The sequence below is a fragment of the Amblyomma americanum genome, chromosome 11 (genome assembly GCF_052857255.1).
Source record: "Amblyomma americanum isolate KBUSLIRL-KWMA chromosome 11, ASM5285725v1, whole genome shotgun sequence".
Lineage (NCBI taxonomy): Eukaryota > Metazoa > Arthropoda > Arachnida > Ixodida > Ixodidae > Amblyomma > Amblyomma americanum.
Window position 1 is genome coordinate 87,766,900 of NC_135507.1, and position 20,592 is coordinate 87,787,491.

The 20,592-nt window shown below is 48.5% G+C and overlaps 2 protein-coding genes across 2 annotated transcripts in view; both read right to left on the reverse strand.

Moving 5' to 3' along the window:
• Window positions 1–6,357: 6,357 nt before the first annotated feature.
• Window positions 6,358–9,500, reverse strand: LOC144109788 (uncharacterized). Its single transcript, XM_077642577.1, has 3 exons — window positions 8,898–9,500; window positions 7,839–8,261; window positions 6,358–6,393 (listed from the first exon to the last, which is right to left on the reverse strand). Exons 1-3 carry the CDS (start codon window positions 9,498–9,500, stop codon window positions 6,358–6,360), a joined length of 1,062 nt encoding a protein of 353 aa, XP_077498703.1.
• A 2,642-nt stretch (window positions 9,501–12,142) lies between these two features.
• LOC144110447 (putative rRNA-processing protein EBP2) overlaps window positions 12,143–20,592 on the reverse strand; it is a 49,215-nt gene continuing 40,765 nt past the window's right edge. The window contains exons 6-8 of the mRNA XM_077643346.1: window positions 17,000–17,099; window positions 15,892–16,036; window positions 12,143–12,292 (exon numbers count right to left, since the gene is read on the reverse strand). Coding sequence (XP_077499472.1) covers window positions 12,236–12,292; window positions 15,892–16,036; window positions 17,000–17,099 — 302 coding nt within the window. The 3' untranslated portion in view covers window positions 12,143–12,235. The remainder of the gene's footprint in view (window positions 12,293–15,891; window positions 16,037–16,999; window positions 17,100–20,592) is intronic.

Below are 20,592 nucleotides of genomic sequence, written 5' to 3' on the forward strand. Positions count from 1 at the left end.
AGATGACCCCTATTCGAAATATGATATGCAGCATGCGTATATTGAAGGCATCTCACTCTTGGAATGTGATGAAGGCTTCCTTGGCGGACGTGTGCGGATAGCTTTTGCTACCTGTCTTTTTCAGGTTTATCCTAAAACACGCACGCATGTCAGCCTCAGCGTGTATAAATTTGGTTGCTTCATATTAAAAGGTCCGTTTAACGCAGAAGCTTTAAGAAACTCGTGTCGCATAAAATCCGGCGTCGTTGACCGTGAGCTTTCGAAAAATTTAACGAAAAATCCTGAGAAGCGAGCTAGGAGGCAGGTGGGTCACCCAGGTCACGTGACCTTACGGCGTCATCATAACCTGCCCGCCATGGCAAGTTGAATAATGAGCCGCTGCGGTGGCTCGGTGGTTATGGCGCTTGGCTGCTGACCCGAAAGACGCGGGTTCGATACCGGCCGAAGCGGTCATATTTCGATGGAGGCGAAATAAGCCCGAGTACTGTGCGATGTCAATGCACGTTAAAGAACCCCAGGTGGTCGAAACTTGCGGAGCCCTTCACTACGGTGTCCCTCATAGCCTGAGTCGCTCTGGTACGTTCAACCTCCCTACGCCCTAAACCGCAAGTTAATGATTTGCCGCTCGTGAAGAGCAACCTGCCTTGGGTCGCGCAAGCCCCACCGGTGGCAGCACCTGCTATCGCGGGGCAGTGGCGCATCGTTTAACCGCTGCACCACTGCGCCAGGAGTGGTGCGCGGATTCTGAGAGCCTTATGCAAATATAAAGAATGACCAATTCTGTACACATATGGGAATTAACCCATAACGCTATCTCGTCTTACCCTAGAGCCCGAGCGTATCTTAAGTGTCCCCTCCATTTTCTTTTTCGGAAGTGGGCAAATGCTCTCATTTTTGCCTTTTCTCCATCTCCCTCACCATTGAATCCTTGGCCCTCTTTCAACCTCACCCTCATTCTTTTAAAATTTCCTGATCCTCTCCCTATCCTCTCTTCCTGTCCCCTTACCTCTCTCATTTCATTTCTCCATTCTGCCTGCTATAATTTATTTCCGCTGCCCCAGCTCAGGTGCCGGGGCTAGCAAAAATCTTTTCCTTCCCTTTTATTATTTTAATAAAGTCACCTACTACTACATGATCCTGGAACCCGACCGAGGCGGCAGCATTTCCATGGAGGCGAGACACAAAGGCGCCCCTGTGCTGTGCGATGTCAATGCAGGCTAAAGATAAAAATAATAATATTAACAATAACAATAATTGGTTTTGGGGAAAAGAAATGGCGCAGTATGTCTCATATATCGTTGGACACCTGAGCCGCGCCTGAGGGAAGAAATAAAGGAGTGAAAGAAGAAAGGAAGAAAGAGGTGCCATAGTGGAGGGCTCCGGAATAATTTCGACCACATGGGTATCTTTAACGTGCACCGACATCGCATAGCACACGGGCGCCTTAGCGTTTTGACTCCATAAAAACGCAGCCGCCGCGGTCGGGTTCGAAACCGGGAACTCCGGATCAGTAGCCGAGCGCCCTAACCACTGAGCTCCCGCGGCGGGTGGTTAAAGGTCCCCAGGTGGTCAAATTATTCCGCAGCCCTTCACTACGACACCTCTTTTTTGCTTTCTTTCACGGATCCCTCCTTTATCCCCTCCCTTATTCAGGTGTCAGCCGATATGTGAGACAGATATTGCGCCATTTCCTTACCGCGAGAAAAACAATTTTCAATTAAATTTTTCTTCACCCTCGCCTTCACTTCGAAAAATTCATTGGCCTTCCTTAGCCCATGCTCACTTCGTCGACCAACCCTCGTCCTCACGATCAGCACTTTCACCAAATAGTTATTTTCCTTGGTGCAGACATGTGCCGGAACTATTAACGCGAAATATTGTTCACTGCGACCGGTCTCGGCTAAGTCGAGCCGCATATGGATCTTGCTTAGCACTCCTATAGCACTTCGAAGTTTTCAGTAGCCAATAATGGCCGGAAAAAAATAATTCTGAGGTGATTCTCTGTGTATCCTTTGAATGCGTTCGCAGCCAAACGTATGCACGTTCTATCCGAGATTGACGCCCTAAAGTTCGTTATATCCGAGGTAAACACACACAGTTGGTCACATCGGAGGTCCAGACACATTTCTGTATACCTTAGGTTAACACCTCAGGCATTAACCTCGGGTTAACACAAAGTTCATTATATTCGAGGTGGCATATACTAAGGTTGATTATATCCAAGTTTGTATACCATGTTAGTATAGGAGTATATATATACTTACTACATTTGTAGGCCGGTGGGTAGGTTGCCGCCTGCCACATGGTTACTGACAGATGGCTTTCGCCATTTCCACACGCATATAGATCGTTCTAATGCTAACGCATTAATGATTACTCATAGACTGCGATCATGTTGTAGTCAATACTTTTGGCAACGGCAAAAATTAACTGTGCCGGGAGAATCGGGGCCGTGAAAAATCCTTCTCGCGATGCCCTATGTAGCCAATCAGAAGCAAGTGCCGAAACTCTCCTGGCTGATGGTACAATATACATTGCCATAATTAATTGGGCCAACCGACCGAAGCACACTCCTTAAGTTTTAAGGGGGCGGAGCGACAAACCAGTTAACCAACGAAAAAAAGATTCGGACTGCTGACCGGAGACGGGTAACGGCCGACTATGTCCGCTGCCCGAAGCTGTTCATAGGAGTTAGGACAAGAAGTCTTCACAGAATGGACATAAGAGCGACTGCATCAGTCAAGCTCTGCGCGGACTCAGGCCTACACCGAAACCTCGGACCCTAGTCAAAACTCGATATAACTAACACGGATGTTACGAATTATTGGCGTACCGAAACGTTCCTAAATATTTTGAACCCGTGCAATTCGCACTTTATATACCGAACGAAAATGGACATAAAAAGATACATGGATCCCCCTGCGCCAATTAAGCAGCGCCCACTCAGATGGCAGGCGGCAGACTTCGCCACACAAAAGTGAATGGTGGTGGTGCGACAAGTGTTCGCGCATTTGTCTCGCAATAGTGCTTTACAGCGAAAGCTCTACTACTCCCGTGCAAAGCTGAAGGTCATATGGAGATGAAATTTGACATTCAAACCAGGAAGAGCGGAGGCTTGGCTCTGACTTCATGCCATGTGACTCGCCGCAGCTGCGTATGCGGAGCAGACAGCACTCTCGCAACTGCCGGAAATCGCGTGAGGAACCGTTCGCTATACAAAACAGTGTGGCGCGTGCTTACCTTCACACAAAGCCATGGATGAGCAACGTGCCGTAATTAGTGCTTCGACGAAGTATCGTCGCCGTGAAGCGCAATCTGATCATATTTACGATGTGAAAAGGCGTAAGATTGGATAAACATGCTTAAAAGAGCTTTCGATGGTCTTGCTAGGTTCAACCGGGTTGAACCACAGCCAATTTTTTATTTCGCACTCGCCAACAGTGTTATGGAAGATACTGCGGCGTGGATAGGGTGGCTAGAACTTTTTGAGGTGTGCAAAGCGGCTGCCGGAAGCTGCCCCCCAAGACCAACCGATGCCGCGCGGGGGCGCTGAAGACAGCGACGCCGTCAGAGCGAGACATCGGAGCATTGCGCGCACCAAGAAAGCATCGCTCGCGCTGATTGTTGCTTTCCGAAGCAGGTAAAGTTAAGGTGCATGGACCACTAGATGCGTTATTTCTGCCGCGAGATTTGAGAATGCCACAAAGACCAAAAGACAAAAGAAAAACTAAGCGTTGGTGTTTCGTGCCTCAAGTCAAGTTTTACTGCTTATAACACGGGTTCACTTTTTTTAAGTAAATCGAAAGGAAGACGAAAGGAAAGAAAAAACCGTGAATCCATGCGTTCTTTAGCGGGCTTATCATGCTGTTTTGTATCTATCAGCAACGAATGAAACGCGAACCAGAAAACTGAGACGGCAACACAAAAACGGGAAGATATTAGCTCCTGGATTTGAACTACAAGCCAGGTTGAAAAACATTTCGGAAGAAGAGTCTTCACTCCTTCGAAATTAAAATAGTAGGAACTAGTATTTAGCTCCTCCTGGCTAAGAGTGGCGTATCTTGCAGTCCGTGGTTCAATTGTCTTGTTCGCGTTTCATTTCTTGCTGATAGTACGTGGATGAACAACTGAAAATAAGTGTTCTTCCAGAAACGCGTCTTTTTCTTACTGTGCTGTTTTACTGTGGAAGCGCCCTCGTCACAATTCTATGCTTCATGAACTGCACTTCTTGAGAGCGTTTCTTTGAAAAGGGAATTCTCGTTTGCTCAGATTGCAACGCATGTAAAAACTCCACGCCGCGGAAAACTAATCCGGAGCTCTCCACTACGGTTTTACTATTGCTTTTCGGCCTCGACACGTAAAAACCCACTAAATCTTTCACTGTACGAACGTGTATGCGACACAATGTAGTCTTCACACACATTGGTCTAAGGAGCAGAAGAAAAAGCATGAAACCCTTTCCGAATATGTTAACCATTTTCCACACAGTAGCAGCGCAAATTTACATGCTTTGTTTAGAGCGTGTGGGCTTCAAATCGAAGCTCCTGAGAGGCAGATCTAGTCGCTCGGTTGTTATCCGCTGCTACTCGACGTGCGTACCTTAACGAACCCCATCGCGGGAGGCAAGAGAAGGTGCTGGCGCAAAACACTCAATTCCCACTTCATGTACGTACTTCAACGTCCCAAAGCGACCGAGGCCATGAGGGACGCCGTAGAGAAGGGCTCCGGAAATTGCATCCACCTGGGGTTCTTTAACGTGCACTGACATCGCACAGTACGGGGCCTCTCGAATTTCGCCTCCATCGAAATTCGACCGCCACGGCCGGGATCGAACCCACGTCTTTCGCGTCAGCAGCAGACTGTCATAACCACTCAGCCACCACGGCGGCTGGTGACGCAAAACAAAAATACCACACATTATTGAGGAAGGAAGCCCAGCTGAAAGCAAAAGAATTTACTAAAACTGAAAGGCAAAAAGCAGCGCGAGCGAACCGCTCTAGCGGCATGGAAAAAGAAGGGAGGGGGGAGAAGCAAACTTCTGGCACTCCTTTTCATGTTACAAACGAACAGCCGAGCGCGTTCTTGAAAAGCGTGTGAACGTATGCGCAGCAGCTTTTCATGCCAGCACATAAATCGAACCTGATGAGTGCTCCAGTTCCCTTTAAATCAGACCTCCGCAAATTCTGCTTTAGAAACAAAAAGAGAAGTGATTCCAGCAACTGGTTGTCGTCTGCTGCGCAAGAAAGCAGTTCTGCTTGGTGAATAATTCTTCAGAACTCGGAGCTCATAACTTCATCGAGTGTACAAACCACCATCGCGAAGCCATTTTCATCTTCAGCGGCCTCCCAAAAGCAAAGCACAGCGCGCAAATCACGCAATTAAACGCGGTCCGCGCGCTTTCCACCGTGCATGATCAGCGACCGCGCGACGGCGCCTTTAGCATCAGCGCCCCTGGCGGCATCGGTGGGCAGCGGTGCCACTTCCGGCAAGGGAAACGCGCCGCGCTTTTCACACCTGAAACAGTTCTAGCCACCCTAGCGTGGATGTTTGGCAGCCATGCAGGTGGGCGACACGCGTTCGCGCCTCTCGCACCCGCTGACAGCTCCTCGTTAGCAGAGGCAGACGGCTGTATAGGCTTGCCGCAGCCATCCCAGCTGCGTTCATGTCAACTGTTCCAGAGGCGGTGGAAACGGCAATAGGCTTCATTCCGACGTACCATTTTCACTCGACACTAGTGCTGCACGGAAGAAACCGTAGCTGGCGCTTAGCCCGCCACCGCTGTGTTAGCAGTGCTGTGTGAGAAAGCCAACCTAACTGGCGGGCACGGTTTTCCGTGGACTCCGGGATTGCCATGCGCACTTTCGAAATGGCGTTCAAATATCGGAAAAGGTCTCCTATTTTCTCCATTACAAGTGGCTCGAGCAGTCTTGTCCAAATTGCATAAAATAACCGATTACAATTATGTCGTGTCCGGAAGTTGTTGTCAATGCAGCAAAAGACACGCTATAATTTCACTCTGTTTATTTAATACTAAAGAGGGTGCGACCAGCGTCGACCGAGGCGGAAGCCGAACTGCCGCCCGAAGGACAGAGGGGACGGCGCGGCGTCCACGCGAGGGAGTGGCTTCCCAGAACAAGAGGGCGCGGGGGCCCGCCGTGGGGGGCATCTCGCGACGGCGCGCGAAGAGGGGCAAGTGGACGTTAGAAAAGAACACTGGTGACACAGAACAGAACGAAAGAAGAGGACACAGCACAGGGGACACAACACTTCCTTCCCCCCTTAGAATTAGGTTGTCAATGACTGCTGCCGAAGTCGTCTGTTTCATTTCTCTTATCTCAAGCCACTTGGTGTAGGCATCTACGACCACGAGGAAGATGCAGCCCTCAATTGGTCCTGCAAAATCAATGTGCAAGGTGTGCCAGGGTGTGTCTGGTTTTTCCCATTCTGGGAGAGGAGCTTTAGGCGGGGCGCTGCGGCTGCTCTGGCAAGGCTTGCAATCTCGGACCATTGTTCCGATGTCGTGGTCAATGCCAGGCCACCACATGTAGCTTCGGGCACACTTTTTCATCGCAACGACGCCCCTATGTCCAGCGTGGATGAGAGACATGGCTTTTGCGCGTAGTTCTCTCGGAATCACAACTCGAGACCCAAAAATGATGCAGCCGCGATGGGTGCTCAACTCTGTAGCTCGCCTGCGGTAAGCGTCGAAGTTGTCCCCTTTGAGTTTGTGCACGTTGCCTTGCTGAACAGCTGTGTAAACCAGCCGGAGAGCTGCGCACTTCTGCGTAGATGCTGCAACTGTGGCTGCTGTAAGCGGAGGATCTGGCAGCGCTTCGAGCATGAGAACGTCTCCAGGTGGAGGTGGTTCGTCAACAGTTGCGTCTAGTGGCAGGCGGCTCAGCGCATCGGCGTTTTGATGTTTATTCCCACTGCGGTAGATCAGATCGTAGTCGTACGCTGAGAGTTTGATGCACCAACGGGTCATTTGTGGAGACAACGTCGATGGCATAGGTTTTTTTGGTCCCAAAATGCCCAATAGCGGTCGGTGATGTTATAAACGTCACCTTTCGGCCGGCAATGTACTGGCGAAAGTGTGTCGCCGCGTAGACCACAGCTAGCCCTTCTTTGTCAAGTTGCGCGTAGTTGCGCTCTGCTTGCGACAACGTACGTGAGGCGAAGGCGATAGGGGCTTCCCTTCCTTGGTCGTCAGTCTGCGACAGAACTGCGCCGACTCCGTACGGAGATGCGTCGCAAGCCAAAAGCAGAGGCTTCCTTTCGTCGTAGTGGCGGAGGACTGTACATCTTCGAAGCAGGTCTTTCAGGGCGTCGAATGACCGTTGATGGCGTGACGACCATGTCCATGTCACATCCTTCCGAAGGAGTTGGTACAAGTCGTTGGCCACGGTAGCTCTTTGCTCCAAGAATCGGTCGTATAACGTTAGGAGTCCGAGAAACGCCTGTCTGTTTGTTTGTTGGTGCTCGCGCTTCGGTGATTGCTCGCACTTTGTCTTAGGTAGGGTGGATGCCTGCTGCATCAATTCGGTGTCCCAGAAATTGCACTTCTGGCACCGCAAAACAGCATTTAGATTTGCTTATGCACAAATTTGCGCTTGCTAGCCTTTGAAAAACAAGCTCTAGGCGCGCTGCATGCTCTTCGATGGAAGCGCCACTGATGATGACATCGTCAAGGTAGACGCAAACTCCTGTGATCCCTTGAAGCACTGTCTCCATGAACTTTTGAAATATGGCCGGGGCTGCAGCTACGCCGAAAGGCAGTCGCTTGACTTTGTACAAGCCTTTCAGTGTATTGTCAGTAATTCTGCCGTTGATTCGCTCACCTTCAGCTGCTGATACGCCTGGGTGAGGTCCAATGTGCTGAAGACTCTTGCGCCACGTAATATACTGAACACTTCCTCAGGTGTCGGTAGCGGGTAAGAGGATGCTTTAGTCGCAAGGTTGACGGTGCTCCGGTAGTCTCCGCAGAGGCGTATGGTTCCGTTCTTCTTGCGAACTACCACAAGTGGTGTGGCCCATTGTGAATGTTGCGTTGGCTCGATGACACCTTGCTGCTCCAGTTTGTCTAACTCCTTTTCAACTGAAGTTTGGAGAGCAAACGGCACCGGCCTGGCCTTCAAAAACCTTGGTTGCGCATTGCCCAACAACTCCAGTGTGACTGGGGGCCCTCCGTTTCCTGGAATTTCTTCCGAGAATACTATTTCGTATTTCTCTTGCAGTTGCTCAACCACATCCTGGCTCGGCGTCTGGTGTATGCCGCATATGGTCACTCCTAATGAAGTAAACCAGTTTAGGAGGCTTGATCCTGAGCCCTTCACAACAGCAGAGGTAGCGTATGGGTCTTGCCGTTGTAATTAACCCGCACGTTGGCAGAGCCCAATAGTGGCAGGTTTTGTCCTGACCACGTTCGCAGGTGCGTCGTCTTGTTGCAGGGTTGGTGCGCCAGATGGCCACGAAGTTCGGAATGTGTCCTCACTGATCAGAGTACAGGCTGCGCCGGAGTCCACCTCGAACTTAATCAGTTGATCATGTACGCTTACTTCAGTAAAAATCTTCGGTCGTGTGCCGAGATTCATGGTGTTCAGGTCGTACAACACAGATGGTGCTGCTGATGTTGTTCCATGGACATCAGATGGCGGCGTATTCTCTGAGGCGTCGACGCTGTGATTAGGCTGGGAAGGTGACTTTATCTTGACAAGCTTCCGTTTCTTAATGCAAGCTCTCTCGATATGCCCTCGCTTGTGGCAAAAATTACACGTGGCTGACTGGAATCGGCATTCCAGGGGGTTGTGTTGGTCGTCACACCGCCAGCAGCGTTGTGCTTTCTTTACCAATTTCGCAGCAACAGGAGTTTTGTGTACCTGGTTGCTTGTTTGGTGTACCGGCTCGGTGTTCCGGCGAATCTCTCTCTGCTGGTGACCGGCGCTCTCCGCTCGTACGGCGATGTCGTAAGCTTTGTTGAACGTGAGATCCTTCTCAGCGAACATGCGCTGCTGCAGTGACTCGTCACTCAGTCCGCACACAAACCTGTCACGTAACATCACGCCCAAGGGAAGCATGGTCGTGTTAGCAGAAGAAGCTGCTTCTCTTTCCTGCCCGGTAGCTGTTGTGGTCAGCGTCCCAAAATTGCAGTGGGCAGGCAGCTTCTTGAGCGCTGCTATGTAGGCGCTCACAGTTTCTCCTTCCAGTTGATCTCTTCGTTGGAAGCGAGCCCGGCTGTAGACCTCGGATCGCCTTGGGTCGTAGTGCTTTTGCAGTGCTGCTACGATGTCGTCGTAAGACTCTGCCGCTGGTGTGCTTGGCTGAATAAGGGCGCAGACAGTGTCGTAGGTCTGCTCCCCGCACAGCGTCAGCAGGTTGGCCCTCTTCAAGGCTGGGTCTGTGATGTTGTTAGCTTCAAAGTAGAACTGGAGGCGTCCAACCCACGATGACCACGATGAGCCGTTGAATTCTGGTATCTGGTTAGGAAACCCTCGCGTAGCCATGGCTTGTCAATAGCGTTGCGTAGCGCGGGTCAAATCCCCTTTCTCGTCGCCACTGTCGTGTCCGGAAGTTGTTGTCAATGCAGCAAAAGACACGCTATAATTTCACACTGTTTATTTACTACTAAAGAGGGTGCGACCAGCGTCGACCGAGGCGGAAGCCGAACTGCCGCCCGAAGGACAGAGGGGACGGCGCGGCGTTTACGCGAGGGAGTGGCTTCCCAGAACAAGAGGGCGCGGGGGCCCGCCGTGGGGGGCATCTCGCGACGGCGCGCGAAGAGGGGCAAGTGGCCGTTAGAAAAGAACACTGGTGACACAGAACAGAACAAAAGAAGGGGACACAGCATAGGGGACACAACAAATTACTTTATCTGAAATGCAACTGATCGCAGCAATTGTTCAATTAGAGCACTAAAAAAGTAACTCTATGCATAAGTAACCGATTACTGTTGTGTTGTTCTCCTTCCAACGTTTATTGCTTTAACACAAATATACCCAGACTACATAAGAACTACTGTAGCTTGTTTGATAGATTGTTAGACGTTCATTTCCAAAGAAGCTACGTCTCAGTTTTAATCAATAATTTTCCCACATTTCCTCGTGAAGAGCAGCAGCTACACTGAACACTCTCTCAGTGTATGTGCTGGAGCAAAGGGCTTTAGTGTCCAAGCCCTCTATGAAGCGTCGCGTTTTGTTGTTACCCCATGCTGTGTGTGCATGCCTGCGAGTTCAGTGTAGTGGGAAGCAAGTTGCGGCACCATCTGACAAAACAGGGTCCCTACCACGGTTTCTACAGAGTGGTCACGTGATGTTTCTCAGGACGAGAACTGCCATAGAGGATAGCAGTAATGCGGTTGTGGTACGGACATGATCGCATGTCATGCTTTTTGACAGCTGGTCCATTGTCGCTCTGTCATGATGGAAACATTCCTATTAGCACCAGTGTGTCGTCAGGTTGTGTCCATTGTCGCTCTGTCATGAAGGAAAGATTTCTATTAGCACCAGTGTTTGTCATCAGGTTGAGGTTCTCAATCCTGCACTGCCGGTTACAACTTGTTTTTGGAAAAAAGTAACTGTTTACCAGTAATCAACTGCAGAAAAAAGTATATTCATTACCCGGAACGTTATTGCTTGAAAAGTAATCAATTAGTTGCAAATTAAAAGAAAATATAACTGATTACATGCAACTAATTATACTTGTAGCACGTTACGTATAACCACGTGCCCTAGTTTCTGTCCCATCACCAATTAAATTGCGCTGCTCACGCGTGCGTTTGTTTACTAAATTTTTATATTACGATTTTCAGCAATATCAAACTATTTTTTACCTGTTCTCTATACCAAGGTTCGGTTGCATAATCATCGAACACAGCTTATCTGAGATAATTTCGTGTATCGCATTTATAACCTGTGAGCCTGCAACCTTCGTTAGTTTTCCTAAATGATTTCTAATTAGCCTTTCCTCTTGACTCTTACTTCTCAGGACACCTGAGGTTTAAATCAGGTTTCCAATGACCAGTTCAGAGCAGTGCCATGTTATTTCTTAAAGCACACAAGGAATCTAACTCAATAAATTTTCAGTCATGCATAAGATTCGAAGATAGCGAGGGTCGGCACCTGTCATCATCATTAGCCTTACTACACCGAGTGCAGGGCAAAGGCCTCTCCCATGTCTCTCCAATTAACCCTGTCCTAGGCCTGTATACCTCTTTTATATTTGTGGTACGCAAAGTCTGTAGGCAGACTACTATATGTGCATTTGTTGATTTACCCTATTCTATTCTAAATACTTGGCTCACTGAAAAAAAGAGCCGCTTTTACAATGTTGTAGTGTCCACTGTAACAGAACTCCTACAGGCTTCCGTATTCTGATCATCCTTAAGCTGCAAGGTGGTCGACGATACATGTCAATGGCACCAAATGCCTTTTCCAGCCCAACACAGCTCATTGGGATCTAATTGGCAAAAGCAGGGCTGGGCCTCCAGAAATAAGCCCGAGCAGTGTTCTAGCTGCGACTACATAAATAAGTGCTGCTTTCAGACAAAAATCGATTGCAGTTATCTTCAATTGTCTGTTGCTAAAGTGTCTGCACGTCCTGCAGCTACACATTAACTTTTAGTCCTTTGGTAGCCTATCAAGTATTATGCATTTTGTGTATTACATTTCAGTTCCACATAAGCACTGGGTTTGTGTGATTTCTTATCGTCCTTCAAAGCACCCCGCTGTTAAACATAAATGCCAGAGAATATCCCTGGTCGCGAAGGTATGATAGAATGATATCTGTTAGATGCCAGCAAGAGAGGCACAGGTGCGGAGTGCATCTCGACGGAAGGCAACAATCTGCAGCCAGTACCCAGCCATTTGTGGTACTATAACAACTCTGCAAACTGCCACAGGTAGATCATACATGGTGCGCATGGTGTGGTGTGCAACGCCCTCTTCTCTTGGACGTAAGAAGCATCTCTGTTATTATTTTGTGGATCATCCAAAACATGTTACACATTTAAAATGAAAAGACGCTGACATTTCAAAATTTCACGCCTGATGAAATATGCCACAAGTGACCCCAGGGGTTGAGTACGAGGTTAAGAGCACCAGAACGCAAACCAGCAGCTGCCTTGATATATATGCCAGATTTACAACAATAAACAAAAAACATGTACAGTTTATTCTTTTCTCAGTCAACTCACAGCAGCCACTCATTTCTTGGTCCAGTGCACACAACAAGCAGGACAGCGTCATTTTCTGCTCTGCTTGTTCTTCATATTCTGCCGCCTTGCCTTGCCAGGACGTTTCTGCAAGGCAACAGGAAAATTTTAAAATACAATTAAACCACGATATAACGAACACAGATATAAAGGATTACTGGTTATACTGAACTGTTTGTAAATATTTTTAAAAACACAAGCAATTCTTAGTCTACATATCGAAAGAGGTATGCCATAAGAGATATATCGAACCGCCGAGCGCGAAGCTGAGCTTGCTCAGATGGCCGGCAGCTGGCTTTGCCTCACTAAACAAGTGACTAGCCATGGTGCGGCAAGCATCCATTGAACAGTTAACACTTTATCTCGCACTTGCTGAAAGCGCCATGAAAGATATAGCAACGTGAACATCTGGTAGCCAGGCGATCAGCACCCTTTTGCACCTCTTGGCCTTCGACAGTGCCCCAGAGCCAGGGACGTGGCTGGTTGTAGCCTTCCGGTAGCTATCCTTAGCTGACGTCACTTGGAGAGAAGGATTTTACACTCTCCACTTTGTCACTTGTTAAAAGAGACTTCAGAAATACCATATTCACTCGAATGTAGGCCGGCGCTTTTTGTTTTTAAAACGTTTACGAAAGTCAGAGCTCGGCTTAGGATGCGGTTTGCTTGCAACTGCTAAACACGCAACGCCATCTCGCGGCCACAGCTTGCAGCTGCTTGCAGGCTTCATTTTGCTTGTTGGCGCAGGCTTTTTGAACGTTGTGAACAAATGCCTCGCCGTCTGCTACTTGCTTGTGTTTGTCGCCACGTGACTTCGAGAAACGCCCGTGTTTGCGGCACAATGGGGCTACCAAGCGATGCCATTATGTCGCGGCTTTTAAGCGGAAAGCACCTCAAACCTAAAAACCCAGCGCGACTTCGGCGTGGATGAGAAGAATGTGCGCCTGTGGCAGAAGCAGCGGAATGAGCTCATCAGCTGCGCTGCAAAGCGAATGGCCTTCACTGGCCCAAGAGCGGGCGACACCACGAGGTGGAAAGGATGCCGCCAACTTTATCAGGAAGCAAAAGCAAGGTGCAATGTCCGTGACGACGGAGATAATACAGCAAAAGGCGAGGGAGGTCGCTAACATTAGAGGCGTCCCACAGACCCAATTTAAAGCCAGCAGGGGCTAGGTCACGCGTTTCATGAAGCGTTTCGGGTTCTGCCTGCGACGGTGGACTTCCGTATGCCAAAATATACCACCTCATTTTGAGGAGAAGCTAGTGGAATTTCAGCGCTTTATGATCAAGAAGCGGCTGGAGAAGCAGTACAACCTGGGCCAAATCGGTAAAACCGATCAGACCCTACTGTATTTATTTCTACATGCCTGTGGAGTACAAAGTCAATGAGAAGGGCACAAAACAGGTGAAAGTAAGAACTGCTGGGTATGAGAAGCAACGTCTTACCGTGATGTTATGTTGCATGGCCGATGGGCGAAAACTGCCGCCGTACCTCATTTTTAAGCGGAGAATGCTTCCATCCGGCGAGGTTTTCCCAAAAAACGTCATTGTGCACGCACAAGAGAATGGATGGATGAGTGGCGCCCTAGTCGAAGATTGGGTGAAGACCGTTTGGCAACGTCGTGCCGGGGCCCTGTTGTTCAAAGAGTCACTCCTAATTCTCGACTCCTACAGCGGCCACTTGACAGATGCCTTAAAGTCAGTGCTTTCGAAAGGCGGTATGGACATTCAGGTGATACCCACAGGAATGACGAGCCAGCTACAACCACTCGACGTTGTAATCAACGAGCCCTTTAAGGAAAGGCTGCGGAAGCACTACAACAACTGGCTGACGCATCAGGACCACCAGCTCACATCGACCAGGCGCATCAAGTGTGCTTCGCTTAGCCAACATATCCAGCCAAGTGGCGAACTGGGCTGCCCCGGCATGGGAGGAAATTCCAGCTGAACTGATTGTGCGGGCCTTCCGCAAGTGCAGCGTCTCGAACGCGCTGGACGGAAGCGAAGACAGTGCACTATGAGAGGAAGCCAGCTACAAAGAGGACAGTGATGTCAGCAATGTTGACGAAGACGATGAGTGAGCATTCGACGTGCTACGACAAGCACCGCAAGCTTAATAAAATGCATGTCCCAGTCCTAGTCAATGCCTTTTTTCATAAGGCTCACATTCAAGTAAACTTTTTTATTTTCTGACTTTACGAACTTCGGGGGTCCGCCTAGAATCAAGGCCGGGCTAGGTTCGAGTAGATGCGGTATGGTCAGACATATTGATTTTCTGACACAAGAGTTGTAGTGCTTACACACCAAAAAATAGCTTAAAAACAACTGCTACAAAGTGAAATACATAAGACACAGAAGAGCACAAGATGGATATAACATTAACAACTAAATAAAACCAGAAAAGGTATCGAAAGAAGTGTCGTATATAGCCACGTATAATGACTTCGAATGTAAGGCGGGCCCGCAATATGCAGACGTTGCTGGCCAAAAATATATAAGTTGACACATATATCACACTTCATTACGTAGTTTCGAAATCCCATCACATCATAGCACACACGCATCTCAAGACAATGGCAAGGCAAACAGTCGGAGGTAAACAGCGGCCAAACGCAATAAAACGGCTCCCAGTCCTGCTTTCCATACTTGCCTGCTACCTGGCTGACAGAGGCAGACATAACTGCCAAAGGTTCTATGGTTTCAAATTCCATCACAACACACAGTCTGGAGCTTCTACTACGCCACTGGGGTTATCGGAAGTTTGCTCTCACATTGTCTACTGAGCGCCCAAGAACAACACCCAAAGCACAAGCGAGCCCCGTAAATGGCTCGCAATTCAAATTTTTCTCAGCAGAATAATTTCCATTGAATACACGATTTTTTTTTCACTTATGCAGGTCCATGCATCCTGCTTAGAACTGGCATGGGCACGAGGTGTATATTCCCACTGGCTTGGATGAAACTACCTTCGACCCCTTAAATATAGGTTGGCTCTGCATACAGGTCGACCCGTCAATTTTTAATGATCATTTTTGAAAAAAAAAAAAGTAGACCCGTAAGTAGCACTATGTATGTATGTGCAGACACACAACCTATGCATACACTAAGTAGACACTGCAGCTAGTATGCACACGAGGCCACATTTAATATAGGCCAGCAAAAAAACTCAATGACACCCATTTGGGTGACACCATGGGAATGAATGAGCGGTCGCCACTACGCACTACACTAGCTGATCACATACTCACTTCTTTTTTATTTTTTAACTACTTTCATTTTTGATCTTGGCCTCTCTGTTCTTGTCATCTTCTTTTAATGCCGCGACATCGGTCATTCTCTATTTTTCCTTCATAGATCCCTGGGAGTCCTCGTGCCCTGGTGCAGCGGTTAAGCGATGTGCCACTGCTGCCTCCGGTGGGGCTTCTGTGACCCAGGATATTCTTGACGGGCAAACACTTGCGACAAATCATTAATTTTACTACCACCTGCAACGGTAGACAGTTTGCTCACAATCCGGAGGGCAGGGCTTCACCCCTAGAGCTTCAGAGGGTTTCACTATCTCTACATGTCCCCTCTAATGCTCGCACATTAAAAAGCATAAAGCATCGCCATGTGAGGCAATGCTCATCCTGACTTTTTGACAGGTGTAAACGCAGTCCTAACAGAGAGGGCAGGAAACTGGACCAAACCTTGCCAGCCCCGGGTGCCATGTTGTGCTTCTTCCGACTGAAGCCCTCCACGTCGGCCGAACTGCTCGCCGTGTTGAACTTGGACCGCTTGCGTTGCCCGCCATAGCCGTACTTCTTGTCCTTGTACTGCCTCTTCAACTGCGACCTGGCAGGATGCACAAAGTGTGCCAGAGAAGAGGAGGAGGAGGGTGAGAAAACTGACCACAGGTTTTCCACCATGGCAATGAGACATGGAGCAACAAATGGGGTGGTTCGAAATGCTGCTGTCAGTCAGTGTTTTTAACACCAAGTGTGGGAGGAGAGATTTACTGCATTTATGCCAGCACACTTGCATTAGTATTCTGACATTTATTCTGGCGCAATGCGTGTATTCTGGTGCAATGTAGCCAAGATTTGTTGGGCAACAGCACCGAGGATAACCATGTATTCTAAATTCTAAAAACTGATACAGATATTACTTACGGTGGGCTCCGCACCTCTCAATAATTAAGGAGCCTAACAGTAATAGTAAAAAAGTTAACTGCTCAATATTAAATGACCAGCCTGCTATAGTTAGCCTTAGCTGTATTCTGATGTACTACACAGCTGACAATGCTATGACGATAAAAGCGCTCTTATAACTCAAAAAGCCTATTTTTAAAAATTGTGTAGTCTTAGGTGAAACACTCTGTACACATTGAGCAAACGATTACTCTATAAGCTTGAGTGAGAGGCACAATACTATTTTCACTCTGGATGTTTGTTTTATAGGGGTTTAACGTCCCAAAGCGACTCAGGTTATGGGGACGCCATAGTGAAGGGCTCTGGAAATTTCAACCACCTGGGGTCCCTAAATGTGCACTGACATTGCACAGTACATGGGCCTCTAGAATTTCGCCTCCATTGAAATTCATCCACCGTGACCGGCATCGAAACCGCGCTTTTCGAGTCAGCAGCCGAGCGCCATCACCACTGAGCCACCACGGCAGCTCTTTCCGGATGGATGGTACTGCTAAAACATTCACTTCACTGTTCGAATAACAACAGAATTCATTCTTGAGTGCAAACTGAGTGTTCCCTTACATGCTGCAGCTACCCGTACGCCCTCCATTGCATGCGAATGACTCACTTTGAGAGGCGTTTGCCCTTTCCTGGTTGGTTGCCAGCTGCAGCTGGCTTTGGACCTTTCTGCTTTCCAGTATTCTCCAAGAAGTCTAGCGATCCCTGGCCTGCAAAGAAAGGAGAAACAAGATTGCGGCTGTTTACTCTCCAAGTACAGAGTGATGAGCACCACACTTCGCAACTTTTTTCTGGAAACAGAGCAGAACCCAGACGGCCAACAATGTCTGACGGACGTCCGTTTAAGGTCCGTACGTCCGAAGCCGAATTCGGACATCCAAAGGAAGAACAAAGCAAGTCCGAAAGCGATCATCCAAATCCGGATGTCGGGTGTGCATCTGAAAATCCGAATCCGGATGTCCGGTGGGCTTACGAGGGGCGTCCTACTTAGGACCGATTTTGAAAACGGGCAGAACAGAAAAATCTCGTTCCCATTCGGCAGTAAACCGGTATACTTCGTGTCTGGTTGTAGGAGGCGGGGAGGGCTAGAGAGCTGCCCACTGAGGACTCTTATTAGAAGCTCAAATTGGCTCGGTGACCTCTAGTTTTATTTCTGTTGTTTTGCAACACTGTTGGTGCTGAAAAGCTTCCATATTGCAGGTTGCAAGAGCAGCACACGGCATTAAGTGTCTGCACTCCTTAGCACAGCTGCTTAAACACAGACGCCGCGCTAACTTCGTATTCGGCACACCTGCAGTGGCCCGTACAAGTAAGCAAGCAACCTTTCAACGGGAGAGTCCTTCTACAATAGAATCTCTGCGGAGCACTTACGTAATATGTTTAGCTTTTTACCAAGACCTTTCAAGAGATTCTCCGCTACACAAATAGCACAGACAAATAGCTAAACTAAAGCGAAATAGCTGCAGTAGCCAATGAGCGAATGACGACATATTTGTGGCTGAGGGCAAGCATATCCTAGATCACAGTTTGGGTTACGGCTTTGGTTCAAATTCAGTTGTATAAGTTGGCCTCGACAGAGAACCCAGACCAGGGTACAGTGGCTGTGCCCCTGAGCAAGCAGCTTTGTGCATACTAAATGTCGTCATCTGTCTTTCCATGCTGGAATGGGCCAAATAGGTGGGACAATGATGATAACATGAAACTGGAAGAACCAGGCTAACACAACCAGCGCAGTAAATATGGCAAGATATTTTACTCAACAAAGCTGACTTGAAAGCTATACAGTGAAAACTCGTTAATTCAAACTTCGTGGGACCAGGAAAAAAGTTTGAATTATCCGATGTTCGAATTATTGAATGGCCTCGAAAAAACTGACAAGAACCATTTGCATTACGGTATATGTACCGCATTTACCCGTGTTATGAACCCACTCACATAATGACCCACCCCCCCCCCAATTTTTGCCTAAGAATTTGAAAAAAAGAAAAGCGTCAGTCATTAACACTTCCCTCCCTTTCCCAATGTCAGGGTCCACAACGGCATTTCTTGGCAGTGTGCCAAGATACTGCTCAGCAATAACCTCACGGTGTGTACTTTTTGAAGTTAGCTCTAGCAAGGGGGAGAAGAGAACTTTGCAGAGTGCCAGCACTTGTCCGGTTGTGCAAGCCTCGTTTTCAGTACATTCGCCTTAAGAGGCGACCCACATGGAGCGAACTTGCGCTGCGGATTTTGAGCCACACGGCGGAACGCTGCCGCACCGCCGCTGTGCAGCACCACAAGCGGCACCATATGCTTAGCAAAAAGCTGAAAAGAACAGCTGTGCATTTACAATTAAGCTATTATTTATTCAATGACAACAAAGAGGACGAATTATTCTTTGTGGCCCCTTTTTGAACCAAAATAGTTAACCTGTTTGAACCTCCTACGCTTCCTGACATCAACCGACGCGTAGTGGCTAACACTAGCAGCTTTCAAAAACCGGAAACATTCTAAAAATCTGGCGCATTTCATCACTAAAATTTTGTGCTGCGGGCATATTCAGACAAAGCGAAAGCTTCGTGCGACATTTGTTTGCCGTGAACACGAGGCACAGTAGCGGCAACGATGAGTTCGCGGTCAAGCAAGAGACCGCTTGGGTCGTGGTCCCGAGGCTTCGGCAGGCGCGGCCATGTTGTAGAAGCGGGCGGAAATCAGACGCGTTCGCGCCCTGATTGGTACGCGCTGTTAGCCCGTGTTGGCCGCTTCTGGCCAGCGGTTGACCACCGGGCCACGGCCAAGCGATGTTAAAAGCCGGCATCATGATCGCGGCTGACTGCGTGCTTCCGGTGGCGACTGATGGGCGTAAAGATGGACGACACTCGCAAAGAAAAAAAAGTTTTTCGCACATAATTTGTAGCGCCTGTCCGAAGTCATAGCCTTTCATGGTCGTTGGCAGAGACTGCGCCGACAGTACTGATCTGTATTTCCGAGTTAACAGGGCTAGAATTAACGAGTATTTAGTTGCGAGTTTTGGAGGCTGTGCGGAAATGAGGGAAGGCAGCCGCCGCCACAGCCAGCAACCCCTACCCTCCGGCGCCACCGGCCGCCGCACCAGTGGTGGCGCCATTTAGGCTTTACCCACTCTTGCACGGTTTTATCTGGTTCCATCTTCTGTCCCCGCTTAGGACGTGCGCAGCCTCTAACTATGGAGAGGTGCTTTTTTTTTTTTTTGGCCACGTGCTGTGTGCCAAGCTGCCCAGACGCGGCGGCGTGTAGTTCGAATTGTTCACAGCGGAACCAACTCGCTTTCGAATTAACGGGCTTTTTATACATAGATCTCTATGCAGCTTGGCCGAACCAAGCAGTGTAGTTAGAATTATTCAAAAATTCAAATTATCGAAGTTCAAATTAACGAGCTTTCACTGTACAAAGCTCCACGGTGGAGGTCTGCGGATTATTTCAATGATCGCATTCTGATGTGGTATGGCGTATGGAGCTCTGCACTTTGAAGCTGCAAAGGGCCTCTGAGAGACGCCACTGTGGAGGGCTCTGGATTAACTGCGAGCTCCTGTGATTCTCTAACTGCACGAACAAACATAGGACACAGGTGCTTTTTTTTTTAATAATCTCCACTGAAATACATTTATCGTAGCAAGTACTGAAACTCAAGAAATTGGGCAGCTGTTGAATACTGTCCCAATGCACAGTCACCAGTGTGTTATGAAGACAACCAGAATCTCACCATATGTACGTTTTACAGATTTTGGCTCCAATAAAATATACCGTGGATTCCTGTCAATTCAGGCTCATTTACCGTAAGTTTCTGGTGTATGCAAACTGATATTTCCGTTCTGTTTGCTAAAAAAATTGCATGCATCTGGCTCCCCCACAAGACGCCAACAGAAGACGGCGCTGTAGCTATTAATATCCATAGCCAATGCCGATAAAAGCACACACGTGCAATACCTGCCATTTCGACCTCATTTTCTGTTGGAAGAGGGCAGCATGATGAGTTTTTTGCTTGCACTACAGCGAGGAGGGCCTTCACGAGCCAAAAGAAAGGCTGCCATTCTCAAGTGGATTCAGCACTGGCAGACTTTGTGAAATTGTGAAGGTCAGCGGCACTTCCAGTGACCACAGAGTTGCCAAAGTGAGAGAGCTGGCAAGAGAGCAAGGCATTCTATGGGACAAGTGAAATGCTCAAGCAAACTCCAACAGGCCGCA